The sequence below is a fragment of the Triturus cristatus genome, chromosome 1_2, assembly GCF_964204655.1.
Source record: "Triturus cristatus chromosome 1_2, aTriCri1.1, whole genome shotgun sequence".
In the NCBI taxonomy this organism is placed as follows: domain Eukaryota; kingdom Metazoa; phylum Chordata; class Amphibia; order Caudata; family Salamandridae; genus Triturus; species Triturus cristatus.
The window spans coordinates 852,943,913-852,961,850 of record NC_140580.1 but is presented as its reverse complement, the minus strand read 5'-3'; the positions used below and the strand labels follow the sequence as shown (position 1 = coordinate 852,961,850).

The window sequence follows — 17,938 nt, the reverse complement described above, 5'->3', positions numbered from 1 at the left end:
GTCCCCCGCCCCTTCCCTGCGATGGTCTTCTACAGAACCCCTTTCCCTCCCTGTGCCTTCTCTTTCCTTTTGATCCAGGATGTTTAGGGTCTGCCACCCTCAGTGGGGATCAGGGACTACTTACCCGGTGATAGGCTACTCTCGCTGTTTTGGGGGAACATAAACCGATAAGCAGACTTTGGATGCTTTGAAGCATTAGGGGAGAGGAGGAGGCATAATGTCCTGCTTATGACGGGAGTCAGGTATGCAGCTGGGACCTGTTATGCTGCAAGTGATGAACTGAGATGACTGAATGCCCTGGTGAATTTCCCTACTGACTTGGTGCCAAAATTGTGCGTAAACTACAGAGTTCTATGGGGGACACCATTATCCCAAGTGCACAGAAAATATGTCTTCCAACACCGGAGTGTCACCTTGTTTTGGAACGAAAAGGGGGGCCTCCACTAGATGGAGGCCTGAAAATGTTGAGTAATGGGGTCCTTTTGATCTGGGGCTCCCCCTAGGGACTTGGGCGAAGGTACCTGGGTGCCTGTTTTTATGCACTTTGCGGGCCGCCCTTCCCCTTCATCAGACTGCCCTCCCCCAGGGCATGGCCAGCCAACCCCGCCCTGGCGGACTAGCAGCAGTGTTTTGAATTTTTTACGGACAGTGTTGTTTATTAAAGCCGTACTGTGTAAATTCTGAATTGCAAATGTGTGTGTATGACTGTTTAAGACAATGTGATAGGAAAGATAGGAATGTTATGGTTTAGCTACCAAAAATAAGGGATTATTCTTAAAAGATACACAGGGTTCAACTATTCCATGGTACTCTAGCTGTGAGAGAATTTCCCTCACAGGAACATTCGCTTCATGTTTAATTGGGTACTGTGGTTACACTTGCTGGCTGGACCTTACGGGTGTAGTGTGATAAAGCGAGTCCTTACCCCAGACTACATGGTTGCAGTCTAATGCTGGGGCTTGTGCAAGAAACCCATTCTGCAGTTTATGCTTGTTTAACCTCTTCGGGAACAAGTACAGAGAAAGACTGTAAAATTACCTCCTCTCAGGGGCAGCTGGTGACATTTGAATGTGTTGAGGCATAAAAAGCCAGAGTGTCCTGTGGAGAGCGAGCGTAGCCCGACCGTCATGAGGGGGGGTACTCCCCCTGGAAAAGTTTTGAAATGCTGCGTTTTCAAGCAAATAGGAGAAAGCAAGAAGGATAATAAAGCAATTGTGAAAGTGTAGTTATGACATCAATAAAGATATTTCATATGATAATGATGTAGGTAGCTTTAGTTACATCATCTCTAGAGTGCAGTGTGCAGCCAAAGCTTACCAAGAGTAGCATTGGGATCTGGTTTGCATCGACACCCAAACATGTACAAATGACATACAACATGCCACATAAACTGCCTTTACTCACAAAACACTCTGCATAATGAGCCTTTTTTAATACTACAGGATTTAGTCAACCATGCTACTGCATTTTGTCCTGTAAAACCATTTATTTCCAGTACATTTGTTACAAAGATGGTGAATAGTTCTTGGGTCAGAAAAAGTTGACTTCAACATTAACATACTACAGATAGGAAATACAAGCTGATAATACGTCAGTGGGAGATCTTTTAAGAGTAACGTGGAGGAAAGAGTCAGTGAGTTAGTGTCTGATTTATTTGTTTGTCCAGACAGGAAGGTGTCCTTTTTTGGATCCCCCTGTCTCTGGAGCCCCTGACTGCTTCTAATTTGCCATTTTGAGATCTGTTGGTCTCCAAAGTACGCCGTGCAGAGCAGGACCAGACTTGCAACTCAAAGAGACCCTGCAAATATAGTATTCCCGGGTCGAGTGGCGCGAGGGTAGGTTGGTAGCCCTTTCCGGCAACAACCTTTAAGACACCAGAATCTTGGTGTCCAGGTGGCGCCACGGCCACGGATAGGAGCATGGTACTAAACCATATTAGGTTCCCCTAGGCATATGGCGAGACCGTTCCCATATGACAGGTAGTAGGTAACAGCTGTACTTACCGCTTTGTGTAGATTATTGACAGCTTATATAGGTCCTGAGGAATTGCCACGGATCACTAGGACCATTAGGCAAGAAACATGTCGACCAGCACAGATGAGCTTAGCCAAGCTGAATCATAACATCAGCTAGCTGCCATTCTGCTTCCACTTTTTATTCAGGTAGAGAGCCATCCCCAATAAAAAAATTTTTGGACTCTCTAACTTGTTTTAATTCACTTACCTGCACTCACATCTACACCACTAGGTCCCTCTCACACACACTGCATCATACGGCCAGGAACTGAAGATCTCCGCTAAAGAGCCCCTTTTAGGGTGCCCGTCGGGCATTGCAGCGCCGGCCCGACGAGGAGCAGGTCCATATGATGAAGCATGACACCTAGCTTGCTGGGTGTGTGAGGACCCTAGTTCCGAATAGAGGAATTCCTCTTCCTTACGGTCTCTTCTTTTCCTTTACACCCCCCCTTCTGTCTGAGGAACTGCATACTTTTTCCTTTCTATATAACTAACTGGGCATGTATGCTGGACCTCCTTAAATAAAAGCCCATCAGTCCCTCCTTTGTCTACATACCCTGCAAATAATGTCAGAGCACCCCCAATAGGGTGCATAGCGTGTGAGGCTTTCCACTTCAGTGAGGCTCGGGGATCTCCCACCCAAGAAATTTTGGGGACAAAATGGCAAAAACAATGAATTCTACAAAACATTTTTCATTCTATTCAATCATATTCATTTTTAAAGTATAGTATATGATGACCTTACGGTGCATCAGAACACAGCCATCTGTATTGGGACTCTTCAGTGATTTCCTCATGATCACCCTCCAACAGTGCCTCTCATCGCTCCATAGACCCTCTTTAACCTGTATTTCATTTGTTTTATAGCGCCTCTCTTACCAGATTAGGGTGTTTGGAGCACTTTACATCACACATACATACAGAGACAATGAATCATAAGTGTGTTAGTCAGTGTATGTTAGGTTACATAGACAAAGAGGACTACAAGGTGTAGGATTCACTTCATCCATACTAGTGAGCATTTTTTTTAGGATTGCTTGTTTTGTGGAAGTATAAACTCAGTATTCAGAACGAAACACTGCGGTTAGGGTTGACTTTACAAATACCAATTTATTTCTATCCAAACAAACCATTTTTAGCAAAATTAGGGTAATTTAAGACTGGGAAAAAAGCATTACCTGTACCATTCTGTTTGCATGCAGCTCTTTGAGGGCAGTTCATACCTCACTGTGCTATACTATGATTGTATCTTATGAACTGCACAGTAACAAAAGGATCTCTGTGACAAATGCAGTAACCCACTGAGCTATGCACATAAAATACTGTTCTGTGATCTGCATGGTGCATGTCCTTTGCAGCAGGCATATTAACCCTCTGTGCTACCTTAGATGAGGCAACACTGTCGCTAGATGAAACTTTTATCTCTCTCCAGCTGATACATTAATCACCAGAGTTATCTTGGCACTTTAATTGTTGTCTGAAAACTGTTGGATACAAGGAATACCGCAGTGCTTGTAAAACTACTGCACTGCTCCAAAACCGGCCCTACGACCCTTCAATCTTCCCAGGGAAGCGCCCGATGCACAGTACAGCCAGCCACCCTTGATGCGTGGCTAATGCAACCAGCATTATGATTCTTGTAAAATGCCAGCCAAAAGTAAATTCTCCCTTGGAGATGATTTAGAAGGATCTAACGTTTGCAGACGCTGTGAACTAACTGATGGATAAACAAAACAGCAAGCATGTTTCTAGATTTTGCTGGAAGTATCATGTGGCTCCTTGCCCATTATTAATCTTTGTTTACTAACATGTTGTACTTTCAAGCTTTCAGTAACTAATGTTTAAAAAATATATATAATGACCCATGATCTGGTCCAAAGATCTGAACCAACATTTTGGGTAATGATATTGGGTGCGAAGGGCAATGAAATTTTACTTCTAGCACCCCTGTATGTTAGATTAAATCAAATCACTGCTGACACTCCTCTAAGATGAAATAATAAATGAGAACATGAGAATTTGTTTAAAAGGAAGCATACACTCCATCACCTTATTTTTTATTTTTTACCATTTGACACTTGGGTCAGATTGAATACACTGCACTGGTGTTGGGCAATATTACGCTGGCTCAGTTAAGTTTTTCCCAGTAATATTTGCTACCAACTGTTCAAACCAAAATAAGCAAGTTTGCATGCTGTTCAATTATAAAAACGTCTCATGTTATTGGTCATGCAAAATTGTCCAGCACCATTCCAAGGGTATCCTCTGCCGACCCTTCTCCACAGCCCGCAGCAAATTGCTTGTTAATTTACAGATTTGGTTTTGCGTGCGTGTTTGTGTTAGCTAGTCTAACTGATATAAGCGCCTAGAAAAAAACGCTTTGGAACAGGTCAGCACCACAAGTATTGCTGACAAGCATCTCAATTAATGTGAATACATCGGACTAACTCCACTTTCAATTACCCACTTATAAGTGAGGGAAATCACAGTTCGAGGCATGTGAGCTGTAGATCACATGTTCTGCATACTCCTGCCATCTAGTGTTGGGTCCGGATGTTTGCAAGGTGTTTTTGTTCGAAGAAGTCTTTCCAGTCACGAGGGAGGTGACTCCTCCTTTCGGTGATAGTGTTCATGGGTTCGACTCCATTGAAAGATTGTGTTTTTTACGCCATCAAGCTCGAACGGGTATTGCTGCACTCCTCTTCGGAATCGATCCTCTGGTTCCCCCTCGGTGCGTACTTCTCTCTACCTCGACAGTATTGTTTTCCAAAGTGCTTTCTCTTTCTGAGGTTCGATTCGAATTTCAAGAAACTTTGACACCTCGACCGGAAGATCTGTGGGCGGCCTTCCGGCCCATCCTCGTCCGTTCGGCTCCTCATCGATGGAACGGCCTCCATTTAAATTCTGTCCCCTTTGCCACGCGAAATATCCGCTTATTGACTCTCATCCGGTGTGTGATTTGTGCTTGTCCCCCAAGCACAAAGAGCAAGACTGCGACGCGTGCCAATCCTTCAGATCAAAGAAAACTCTCCGTGATCGTCGGGCTCGATGTCCAGAGATGCAGCGGTTGGATGTCACACTGGACTTCTTCGGCGAAGATTCTGAACAAGAATAGGTATCAGCAGCAGAGAAGGACCTGGCTTCAGCTGTGTCTGACTCCGGATCAGACTTACAGATAGACCTCGAGGACGATGGTGTGCTGCAGGGACAAGGGGACGTGAGTAACTAAGACACCTTCTCCCCCCTCCCACCGTCCCTAAGAAATTTAAGACTTCGGCACCACCTCCGACTCAAGGTCAAGGTTAGCACCAAGAAGAAGTTTCCAACGCTCCGCCTCATGGCTCGGCACCGAAACTCTCTGAAAAGCCTTCCGGCTCGAGACCGAGTCGGCCAAAGCCCACTTCCGAGCCGAAATCTTCGAGCTTCAAATCCAAGATAGGTTCCGAACCAAAGCCTTTGAAACCGAAACTCAAGAAAAATCCCTCGGAGACGAAACACTCTGCACCAAAAGGACATTGTGGCTCGGCTCCAAAAGCTTCGGTGCCGAAAAGCAAAGACTTACCTACAACTCAACCGGATCCAAACTTAGACACTGTACCTCCTAAACTGGATCCAAAACAGAAAAGAACTGTATATTCACCCAGACACAAGGCATATCCATGCTAAACCACTATCTAAGCACAAGCTTTCTGATGATGATAGCCCATGCAACATTCCTCTGAAGAAAAAAAGTGTAGGCAGTAGTCCTTTACACACACTTCCATCTCCTCCTCCTCCTTCTCCACCACAACTTGATCCATTACATAATACACCTAGTCAGTCTCCTCTATCTCATTTTCACACAGGTGAAACTGACGATGACGATGCACAATTACCAGATCCTTGGACGGACCACACAACTGATCCTCCACAGGATACAAACCCAGATCTTTATCCAGCCAGGCCATCTCCACTTGATGACAATCTGTCATACCAAGAGCTTATTGCTAGAGCAGCAGAATACCATGGAGTGGAGCTACATAAAGAGTCTTTAAAGGAAGATTTTCTCTTTGACACTCTAGGATTCCATGAGTCAAGTCAGACACTGTCTATGCTCAAGGGTATGTTAAGGCACACAGACTATCTTTTTAAAGATCCTGTCCGTGCCAGAATCCTTACTCCTAGAGTAGATAAAAAATATAAATGTTCCCCCACAGATCCTATTTTTATTAAGGGTCAGATACCACTTGAGTCTTTAGTGGTATCAAATGCTAGAAAGAGAGCTAACTCTCAGCATCTGGGGATGCTCCTCCCCCTGATAAAGAATCGAAGCTTTTCGATGCTTCGGGCAAACGGGTAGCTGCGCAAGCAGCTAACCAATAGCGTTTTGCTAATACGCAGGGCTTACTATCAAGATATGATAGAGCCCATTGGGATGAAATTGAATAATTACTTCAGTTTCTCCAGGAGGAGCATAAGGCAAAGGCTCAGGATTTAGTCCAAGAAAGCAAACTAATTTCTAATATCTCTATCATATGTGTCTAGATGCAGCTGACACCGCAGCTAGAGAGGTAAATACTAGCAATTTACTACGACGACATGCATGGTTACGGATATCAGGGTTCAAACCTGAAGTTCATCAATCCATCCTAAATATACCTTTTGATAAAAAAAATATCTTTTTGGCCCTGAAGTCGATCTAGCGCTCGAAAAAATGAAAAAGGACACCGATGTAGCAAAATCGATGGGAGCGCTTCAATCTCCCTCAAATAGAGGTTCCTTTCGGCACTCTTTTTATAGGAGAGGGTCCAAGTCCACAGGCACTGACCAAAACACTTCCTCCCACAAAGGCAATTCCCAATCATCTTTTACAAGAGGATTTTTCTGAGGAGGTTATAGGGGAAACCGTCCCAGGGGCAGAGGTTAAAACACCACACCTCACACTTCCCCTTCCTCAAGTAAACAGCGACTTCCCAACACTTCCCTCTGACTATTCCACACCTGTCAGAGGAAGACTTCAAGACTTTCTCCCCATTTGGAAATAAATAACAACAGACAAATGGGTGCTTGGAATTATCCAACATGGTTATTGCCTGGAGCTTATCAACATTCCTACAAACATTCCTTGTCGATTTCACAAAATATCACCAGACCAGCAGCACTTGATTCAACAAGAAGTGCAATCTTTATTACTTAAAGGGGCTATAGAACAAGTCTCACTTGAGTACCAAGGGTCAGGGGTTTATTCCCTCTAATTTCTGATTCCCATAAAGGACGGCTCATTGAGAGTTAAACAAATACATATTGTCAGAGCACTTTCACATGGAACAAGTACTTCCTCTCTTGCAGCAGGGGACTTTATGTCTACTTTAGATCTAAAAGACACCTACTTTCATATTCCAATTCATCCCGCTCATCGCAAATACCTCAGGTTTGTGATAGCAGGCAACATTACCAGTTCAAGGTACTTCCATTTTTCATCACCACAGCCCCCAGAGTGTTCACCAAATGTCTCACAGTAGTAGCTTCTCATCTCAGAAGACAATGTATACATGTCTTCCCTTACTTGGATGACTAGCTCATCAAAGCGGGCACTTACCAGAACTGTATACTACACACTCAGTCAACAGTACACCTACTTCACCAGTTGGGTTTTACAATAAATGCACAAAAATCTCCCCCGTGTCCGGCACAAGTGCAATCTTATCTGGAGGCTTCCCTCAACACTCTCTAAGCTCTAGTCACTCCCAATATAGCCAGGTTTCACAATATTCAGACCACGCTATTACAATTTCAACCCAACCAATCATTACCAGCCAGAGTGTTCTTGCAACTGCTGGGAATGATGGCATCCTGCATTACAATCGTACCTCATGCAAGGCTTTATATGTGTCCTCTGCAACAATGTCTAGCGCATCAGTGGAATCAATCACAGGGTCTATTAACCGATTTAGTGTTGGTAGACAGCAGAACCCACCGCTCTCTGCAGTGATGGAACCCTCAAAACTTAGCAAAAGGGCGACCTTTCATAGACCCGATTCCACAGACTATACTGACAGACGCATCGTTAAGAGGTTGGGGTGCCCATCTTCAACAGTACAGAGGGTGTGGTAGGACAATCACAAACGTCTCCACATCAACTACCTGGAACTTCTAGCAGTGTTCCTGGCACTCAAAGCTTTTCTCACCCAACTTGTAGGCAAGACTGTCTTAGTTTGCGCGGACAACATGACAGCAATGTACTACCTACAGAAACAGGGAGGGACTCACTGTCTCCAGCTGTCGCACCTTGCACAAAGCATTTGGAATTGGGCGATTTACCACAAAATCTTATCTCCTAGCAGAACACCTTCCAGGAGTAGACAATCATGTTGCAGACCTGCTAAACAGACACAGGCAGCAAGTACACAAGTGGGAACGTCATCCCCAAGTTCTTCTTCCCTACTTTAAAAAAGGGGGTTTTCCACAGATAGATCTGTTTGCCACAGTACACAATGCAAAATGCCCAAACTTCGCATCCAGGTTCCCACACCCAGCATTCAAAGGCAATGCTCTATGGATGAATTGGTCAGGGATATTTGCTTACGCTTTTCCGCCTCTAACACTAATTCCATTACTGGTTCGGAAGCTCAGACAAACGTCCCTCGCACTGATCTGAATAGCCCCTGCATGGGCTCGTCAACCTTGGTACACCACCCTGTCAGAACTCTCCATGGTACCACATCCAAAGCTACATCTCACACCCTGTCTTCTCACTCAGAGCCATGGAGAAATCAGACATTCAAATCCCAGAGAACTCAACCTAGCGATTTGGATCCTGAAGTCATAGAGTTTCGTTATTTACAACTACCACCAGACTGTATGAATATTCTCAAGGAGGCTAGAAAGCCTACTACTAGAGCATGTTGTGCAGCAAAATGGAAACAGTTTGTTGTCTATTGTAGTAACAACAATATCAATCCACTTGATGCTTCTGCACAGAACATCATTTGTTATCTGTTGCATTTACAGCAATGTGGATTAGCTTACACATCCATTTGTTTACATCTGGCAGCCATAGCGGCATACTTGCAAAATAGACAGCACTTATCTCTGTTTAGAGTACCAGTGATTAAAGCCTTCATGGAAGGATTAAAAAGGGTGATCCCACCAAGAATTCCCCCTGCTCCAGACTGGAACTTAAACATAGTCCTTACCAGGCGAATGCGTCCACCTTTTGAACCAATGCACAAATGTCAGTTATGATTCCAATCGTGGAAAGTTGCTTTTCTCATAGCGATAACCTCACCACGGCGAGTTGGTAAACTTCAGGCATTAACTATACGAGAGCCTTTCTTTCAACTTCACAAAGATAGAGTAGTTCGTCGTACCAATCCTAAATTTCTCCCTAAAGTAGTTTCTGATTTTCATATCAATCAATCCGTTGAGTTACCTGTGTTCTTTCCTCAACCTGATTCTGTAGCAGAACGAGCTCTACACACACACACTTGATGTTGGATGTGCTTTACTTTACTACATAGAAAGATCCAAAGAACATAGGAAAACAAAGCAACTATTTGTTGCTTTTTCTCCACCTCACTAGGGCAATCCTATATCTAAGTCAGGTATTGCAAGATGGATTGTAAAATGTATGCAAACATGTTATGTTAAAGCAAAGAGAACTTTGTTAGTGCCCCCTAGGGTGCATTCTACTCTCAAAATAGTGGCTACAATGGCCTTCTTGGGAAATATTTCCATAGCTGATATTTGTAAGGCAGCAACATGGTCTACACCATACACATTCACCAAACACTATTGTGAAGATGTGTTAGCAAGACAACAGGCAGATATAGGCCAAGCAGTACTTAACTCTGTTTCAAACAACTACAACTACTACAGGTTAGCCACCGCTTTGGGATGTTAACTGCTATATAGTCTATACAAAGCATGTGATCTACAGCTCACATGCCTCGAACGGATAATGTTACTTACCCAGTAAGCATCTGTTCTTGGCATGTAGAGCTGTAGATTCACATGCGCCCACCCACCTCCCCGGTCTCCTGTGGCTGTTATAGTTCTTAATTCACATTCATACGCATGGACATCTCTATTCTACACATAGTAACTCCATTCTCACCCTATGCGGGAAAACAATCTAACAATGGAGTCGATGCCCATGCGCACTGTCACCGAAAGGAGAAGTCACCTACCTCGTGACTGGAAAGATTTCTTCGAACAGGATCAACTGGCAAACATCGGGATCCAAAACCAGATGGCAGGAGTATGCAAAGCATGTGAATCTACAGTTCTACATGTCAAGAATAGATGCTTGCTGGGTAAGTAACATTTTCCTTTCACAAACATTTATCAAGTAGGGAAAGTTATAGAAATTAAACCTGTATATTAGGACACCAAAGCAGAGCATTACTCTATTTTGCAGTGATAATCATCTGGTGGGTATGACCTTCAGCCGGAGGTCCGCAAACGAACATTGCCGTACTGCGTTTGCATCCATTTTAATAGAAATTTAAGGTTCAATTAGCGTTCTGTGACCCTTTCAAATCCTATGAGTGAATTGTTGCTGTCTCAGCCAGAGTACATCCAGCTACTTACCTTTGTGAAAGTAAGTGCACAGCAGCTCTTTTTATATTTAGATCATCAATGCGTGTGGTCTGTCTCTCTTCGTGGGGCAGGAATAGTAGAGAGACAGACTCCTTCCACAACCACGTCCGCGTCTCTAAGCCAATCCAGACGCTGCTCCTGCTGTTACAGCAGTGCCTGAATTGGCTGGGGCAGACAACCGCAACGCTCATTACTGAGCCTGGGGGCTGGGAGTATGAGTCACCCTCAGCTTCAGTATATGCAGTTGCAGAGACCCCAAGCTGTCTCTTGTGCGCATGCTGGGCTTGCCAGCAAAAGGCAGCCGTCCAACCAAACATGCGCACTTTGAGTCTAGTTGCCCTCTTCTCGCTTCACTATAATGTTGTGAGGTCTATCAACATTGAAACCCCACCCACCTTACAGCCGCTGACACCTGTGGCTGAAGGCTGACTGCAGCAGGAGCGGTTTGTTGGCACATGCCAATGAATACTGCAAAATGTTTTTAAAATAAAGTTAATTTATTCATGTACATAAAAGGGGGTGGGGGCAAAATATGAGTGGTGCAACACCCCAACGCTCAAAGGCATGAACCACCCCTGCCTCATCTCCTTGTGGGGCTGTTCATACAAACTCCGGTGGCCAATTGACCTCCGCTAAGAGAATGTCATAACTAAGTGTTACATTTTCCCAGAATTTTACCCTCATGGTCCACGTTGTGTCACCCTCAATCTGTATGTTTAATTTATACAGTCCATCTGGAGGGCTGACCCTCTGATCTGAGATAGCGACTTCAATGTAGCCATTAGTTGCTTTCCCATCCAGAAACTCTTGAAAGATTCTGGCAAACTATTGTGACCTCTGCCGTGCTGTCTAGCAGAGTCACTGCCCACGTCTTGTTCTGAAGAAGAGCTCTCAGTAAGAACAGGCAAAACTCTGCTTCAAGCTGGTTTGTTTTTTGTGCAATCTAGAATGGACTTTCCTCCCGTCTGGTGGGAATCTTGCTCATAATAGCATGGATAATTACAGGCCTAAATTGCAGGCACAGCTAACTTTGGCTGGAAACTTGAACAGCCCTCGCTGAGCAGTTGTTAGTGTATGCATATAAACTGTGTTAAACGTCTATATACTCTAACTAGACCAGTTTAGAGAGCGTTTAATTCATCCTCATTTAGCGGTCCCAAATTTGGGTTATGTTAAGTAGCCAGATAATGCTGGCCATAAAGCCCTGTCATTGCTGAGGAGACTCAGTTGAATGTTTTCTAATACATGTGGTAGGGTGACTAGGAACAAATTTGTGTGTTCCTGAAACATTAATGGTATTTCTAAGTCCTTTATAAGCTCTGTATCGGCCTGGTAAGGCAGCTATTGCCGGAAAAGTGACCCATGAGTAAAATACTTCAGTTCTATAGGCTTCCTTATCCTCAACCATGAAGGTAACATCTACACCCCCATTGGGTAGCCCATGTAATGTTACATGGGCTATAATAGCTGGTCTGCAATTTGCAGGAACATGAATTACATTTGCCATTGTAGTGAATGGAAGTCAGAGAGGCAGTTACTATAGTGGGGTTATCCTTTTAAATGTTCAAGCTTGAACAACCTTCAGAATAGGTGCCTCCTATAATGGTGAGGAGGATTCATCCCTAACACTACGGATGTCTCAGTTTAAAAGTGACTGGGGAACCTTGGGCGCACACAAGAACTACTCAGGAGACTTTTATATAAGTACCTGTTCTATGAATGTTGGTGATGCCATGTTATACGGTTCCCACTAAAAAGGTAGGACTGTGTTTTAGGACGACAGAACTTCAGAATATAGGGACTGAGTCCATCTACACCATCAGAGAATGTCGGCCCAATTCCTAGCGAGCTCACAGTGCCTCTCCTGAACCCCTAGCCTTCCTGTGGTGGCAGGTGATTTTGGCAACCTTTAACATGACAGTCAGATCCCCAAGAGAATCGTGGAAACAGATCTTACTCCTTTCGTTGTTTATTTCTGCATTTCCATGGTAAACACAAGAAAGATACAAATAAAGTTTTCAATACATTTATTGAAACAATCACAGTTTTGCATACAAAAGAATTCATCTTGGTTATTAGGCAGATAACACAAAGCAATGTAACCAGCATTATGAACATGGTGAGAAAAACAGTCCAACCATGGTAGTATGATTTCTATATGTTTATACCTATCATTACCCATACTCTGAGAGCATAGTGGGCGTACCCTCTGCCCGATCTCTTCGGTTAGCCTGAGTCCCATACCTGGATAACGTGGCCAGGTAATCGGCCTGAAGTGGAATTGGCAATCCTTAAGGATGTAAGATTAGCGTCAGCAGAGCTGCATGTCAAGCACAGGATTAGTTCCAGGACAGTCTTGCTTCTCTGACCCGTAAAAGGTCAGTGCACTGTTTATATAATAAAATCCACACTGTGTTAGAGGTACAGCTCTGATGCAGTGATATGTCTAGTTGTTAAAAGCTGTCTCCGAACGGGCAAGCAAGCATGTCAAAATAACATTGCTAAAACGATGTCTGCTAAAAAGTGGAAAATATAAAACTAATGGAGAACTAATGTGGGCCCAAGAAGGCCTCATGACAAAGCCATTCAGCAGGCCCTGGATGCAGGCAAGTTTGTCATCAATTCAGGTCTAAACACCATTGATTGTTTAGGATGGGCAGTTGGTACAAGTGTGGTGCAGAGGCTTCTCTGGGGACATCCAGATATCCCAAGTGGACATGCCTTTTGAATCCCACCTATTCGGCAAAAAAGCATCTGGGTTGGGAAGGCCTTCTGGCAGAGGTAGAGAACTCTGGTCTCCGGCGGAGGCCTGGCTCCACATCAACCTTCTGAAGTTGCAACTGATGTGCTTGATGTTGAAGGCCTTCCTACCAATCATCAATGGTAGGCTGGTGGAGGGTCTCATGGATTACATGTGGTATTGCAACAAGTAGGGTGGGGTGGAGTCCTGGATCCTGTTCCAGGAGGCTCTGCGCCTTTGGACCTGACTAAATCATCAGGGCATTTCCCTGATCTACACTACCTTGAGGTTGTATAATACAGACATTCACATTCTTTGTTCAAGTTGTTGTCTTCAGTATAAACAGGCATTAATAGTAATGATGACCAGCTCATGGGCATTGAAGGCTTCACTTAAAAGAACCTGTATATTAGTAACCTGCATGAAGCCGCGACGGGCAGGGTTAGGAAGCACAAGGCCTTAATAAGCCTCGGAGGGATCCCAAAGTAGTATGTTGTAAATGTAATCAAGAATGGTAAGTCCGGCAGCGCAGGACCTTGATAAGTCTCAACTGTTAGCACGGCCTCCCGTGTGTCTGTGTCGGGTGGCGATTGAAGCGTTCTTTGCCCATGAGCCGGTCATCATTACTGTTGTCTGCCGCTATCTTCTACAGCCTTGAGAAAGTCTTTTGACGAAGCACGTGTCGGCTGCCTGTTTGTACTGAAGACAACACTTTGATCAAAGAATGTGTATGTCTGTGGAAAGACTAAATCATGTATTACACAACCTCAAGTTTGTAAAAGATTATTACATTGGAATGTATACTATAACCTCGAACTTTGAGTGCTTCGATACTTTAGTTCAATTTTTGTAGGCCGACCAGGGGCTCCTGGGTTTTGGCTATCACACCCTAGGTGGCAGGGTGTTTGTACCAAGAAAGCACCATATCAAAGTCTCAGAATTTATTTGTGCATCTTTAGATCTGCAGAGTTATTGGTGTCGCCATCACTGATTAGTTTATTCCTTCTAAGATCGATTGATATTGAGGACATTGTGCTCATTGACTATATCATTGTTGCTATATCGCTTTATTCATAAATTCTTCTGTATGTTGGCCAAAACTGCCTTGATTTTGCAAGCTTGACCCTAGTTGGTAGAAACTTAGTGTTTCATCTGTTCTCTCACTTCTGACTTCCTTCCAGTAACAATTGCTTCTCTTGTTCTTCCTCCAGGAACTAACGATAAACCAGGAGGTCGCCATTATGTCCTACGCTGGACCTCTCCCCAAGTGATCAAAGAAACCCATGTGCCCCTGGGCAGCTGGAAGTACCCCTACATGGAATGAGCCGTGGCACGTAGGGGCTGCAAGAAGGGGGCTCACTCCCTGGATTTTAAGACCCCCTGTTACAAAGCTATAGTATTCTAAGGACAGCTGGAAATTTTACAATATTTTTACTACAGAAGATTAATATAAATATTTTAAATAGAAAACATTTTAACAAATAGACCACGTGAATGTTCACGGTGGCCCGAGGTGTGGGATGCCCTCCCACAGGGTTTCGCTACTGTTTAATTTTTCATTCTGCTGAGAATCTGTTACTGGTTAGTGGTCATCTTCTTTTAGAAGGTCTTTGTTATAAGGTACAAACTAGATCTTGCAGTCGCAGTGATGTTACAGGTGAAGCGCCTGACAAATACTGCTCATCTTTAATATAATGAAAGGATGATGTTTGAGAGCTCTGCCCTAGGGTCTGAGATGTGTCTGGCATGTACTTGATAATCAAACTGCTCCATAAATGCAAAGACAACGTTTAGCGCCCATCGTGCGATGGAGCCGTTAGCACTACCATGCTTATTTTTTGCTACCAGGAAAAGGTGATGTGCAAAATTAGCATCTCACTGGTGTAAAAATTGCATGAAATTCAAAATGGTCCTCTTTTTTTTCTTGAACTGACACCTTTTTCTAAATTCTCCCATTATGCATTAAAATGCCCTTAAAAAAAACAATGCTCCGCCCTTTTCTGTAAAATAAGTGAAACTGTGCGTTTCATCTATTTTACAGAAAAGAAGTTTATTAGAAAAAAGTTAATTGAAGATTTTCTCTCTCTAGCAAAACCTATTTTTCGGACATTTTCTCTTGCAGCGGTTTAAAAAAGTACACCACAAATTATATGAAACTAGCTGAATTTTTCCGTGGCATTGCAAAATGCATTTTCATACACCTCTGTAACGACAGTGAATGACCTTTTTGCCAAAGTGTCAGGAATCTTCTCACAGGAGTAGTTTTCTTCAAGTTGAAGCATGGGTGCCGGCTGTGAGAATCCGAATGAAATGATGTACTGAGTCTTACAGTGAGCATCCTTGGGTATCTCTTATAAAGAGAATGCTCCTGTGGCCAAGCACTAAACCTTAGGTCCATTGTTAGCTTGCAGGGGCGCAGCACGAATATTATTTCTGAGATCTGCATGCACTTTTCAGAAACACGCTCTTTGCAATGGTTTTGCCCTTCAAATGTTTTGCCCCTTATTTTAGTAAATGTACACTTTTTCGTCAACACCAAAAGTTCAGATGTAACCTATCCAAGGGGTCTTCTTTCACTCTGGCATGCAGAACTACAGAAATTTCGGTTTAGTTGGCACAGTTTTAATATCTGAAGATTGTCAAGCAGTTTTGAGAATGCCACACCCCTCTCATCGTCCCTAGCACAACTCTCTACTTACCTCAATTTTTTTTTGCCTTTTTCAGTAAATTGCACATAATTTTTCAATTGTTGCTCACAGATCACCTGTGGCGCCTGTTTCTGTGTACAGCTGTTCTTTTATTTGTAGATCTAACTTTTGATAGCAGATTCTGACTGCCAGCGTCGCAACGATCACAAGGATACCAGTTATACCCTGCTTCCTTATGTCCTTGTACTGTCTACTTGGCCTACAGTGCCCCCCAGTGGCCAACCAGCAGATACATAGTAGAAAATCAACTTGACATGATCTGTGAATCAAGTATTTTACCGAGGTCTGGAACAGCCTTCTGTTACCAATAAGCACTTATACCTTAGGAGGAAAACGAGGGCAACACATTATTTATTGTTTTTAAAACAAATATTTAATTTGCAGATTTTAAACTCTTACCTTTCTCCCTTTTCTGATGGAGATCTTGAAAACCGAAACTACACCGGTCACTCTTCAAAGAAGTGGTGCTTTGGCGTGGCATAGGGGGTGCAAGAATGCATGTTCTTTTTAGAAAAAGTTGCTCTTCTACTTCAGTGAACTTGTACCAGCACTCTTTTGACCGGAAAGCACTTATCAGTCATCTAGATAGAAAATTCATACATGCATTGCACTTACTGTTCAGAGATATTTTGTCATTCGCCTTAAAGGTATTTTTGGCCCACCATAACTTTTACTCATTTAATACACTGTAACTGTTTAAAAATGTGTTTCTAGTAAGAACATTATTGGTCAATAAAGGGCCCGAGAGGCCTGTAAGGATTTCACAAGACGCTGATTCCTGTAAAAGGCCAGTGGGACTGAAGCAGGAGCAGGTGACTGACATTCAGTCAGAGTGGAGTCTGACGTGCTTTTGATTCGGTCTCACCTTCACAGGCCTTTCAGAATTAAGCATAATACATTAATGGTACTTCCTCCAAACAACTGACTGCTTCTCCCCCACTGGCCTTTGAGAAGTAGCAACTTAGCAGGAAATCCACCTGATTACTTGTTAGGACAGACCTTTTCGGAGATCACCCATGATTGGTTCAAAGAGAAGCAGTGCCACCCATGGGTTACACTGTGTACTTCCATTCTACTTTCTCAGTATGTGGTGTTCATACGCATGAACATGGACTGAAGTCTACACATTTGTGTTACAGTGAGAAATTGATCCAAATGTTACAGAAGCAGGAATTAAGGCAGCTTTCAAGCACTTCAGAATCCAAAAGCACTTCGGCCCACAACCGGCTTCTCTATTGTTAGGTCAAAAAAGGCTGCTCTCAAGACGGATTACTGGTTGCAGATGTTACAAGCGGTCATGGATCTGTAGGACTGTGTGCTGTTCATCATGTTACAATGTTTCTTGTTGCTGCTCTGATGAATGGCAATTGTTACATCGCCTGCTAATAAATGACTACACAATTAGTGTTGTTTCATGGTGTCCTAAATATTTTATTTCCTTGCAAGGGCGGGATGCCCCCCTTCCCTCCAGCTTGTGCACTGAGGATGGTATCTCTTTCAAACACACAAAAGGTGATGGGAGGATGCTTGCAATAAGTCTAACCACCGGCAATCTTTTTAGGAAGCATTCCAACCCATTATTCTTTTGCCAACTATGCCATCTCAGTATGAATCCAGCAAATCAATCTTGACCTTGCTCCATTAGGAACAGTCCAGCCAAAACTGCAATGACAAGTCGTCCTTGAACCAGAACACAAACAAGACTTGACCGGTTTCAGCCCTCATTGGGGCTCGTCAGTCGAGTGCAGCTTGGTTCCAGTGGCACAGTGAGCATGTTACCCAGGTCTGAGCAGACCTTTGGCCACTTAGAACATTGCATCAAACACACAAAAGGTGATTGGAGACTGCTTGCAATAAGTCTAGCCACAGGCACACGCTCGGGTAGCATTTCAACC

At 43.6% G+C, this 17,938-nt stretch overlaps 1 protein-coding gene across 1 annotated transcript in view; it reads left to right on the top strand.

Moving 5' to 3' along the window:
- ALDH4A1 (aldehyde dehydrogenase 4 family member A1) overlaps window positions 1–17,447 on the top strand; it is a 229,373-nt gene extending 211,926 nt beyond the window's left edge. The window contains exon 15 of the mRNA XM_085609038.1: window positions 14,547–17,447. Coding sequence (XP_085465164.1) covers window positions 14,547–14,659 — 113 coding nt within the window. The 3' untranslated portion in view covers window positions 14,660–17,447. The remainder of the gene's footprint in view (window positions 1–14,546) is intronic.
- Window positions 17,448–17,938: the final 491 nt, after the last annotated feature.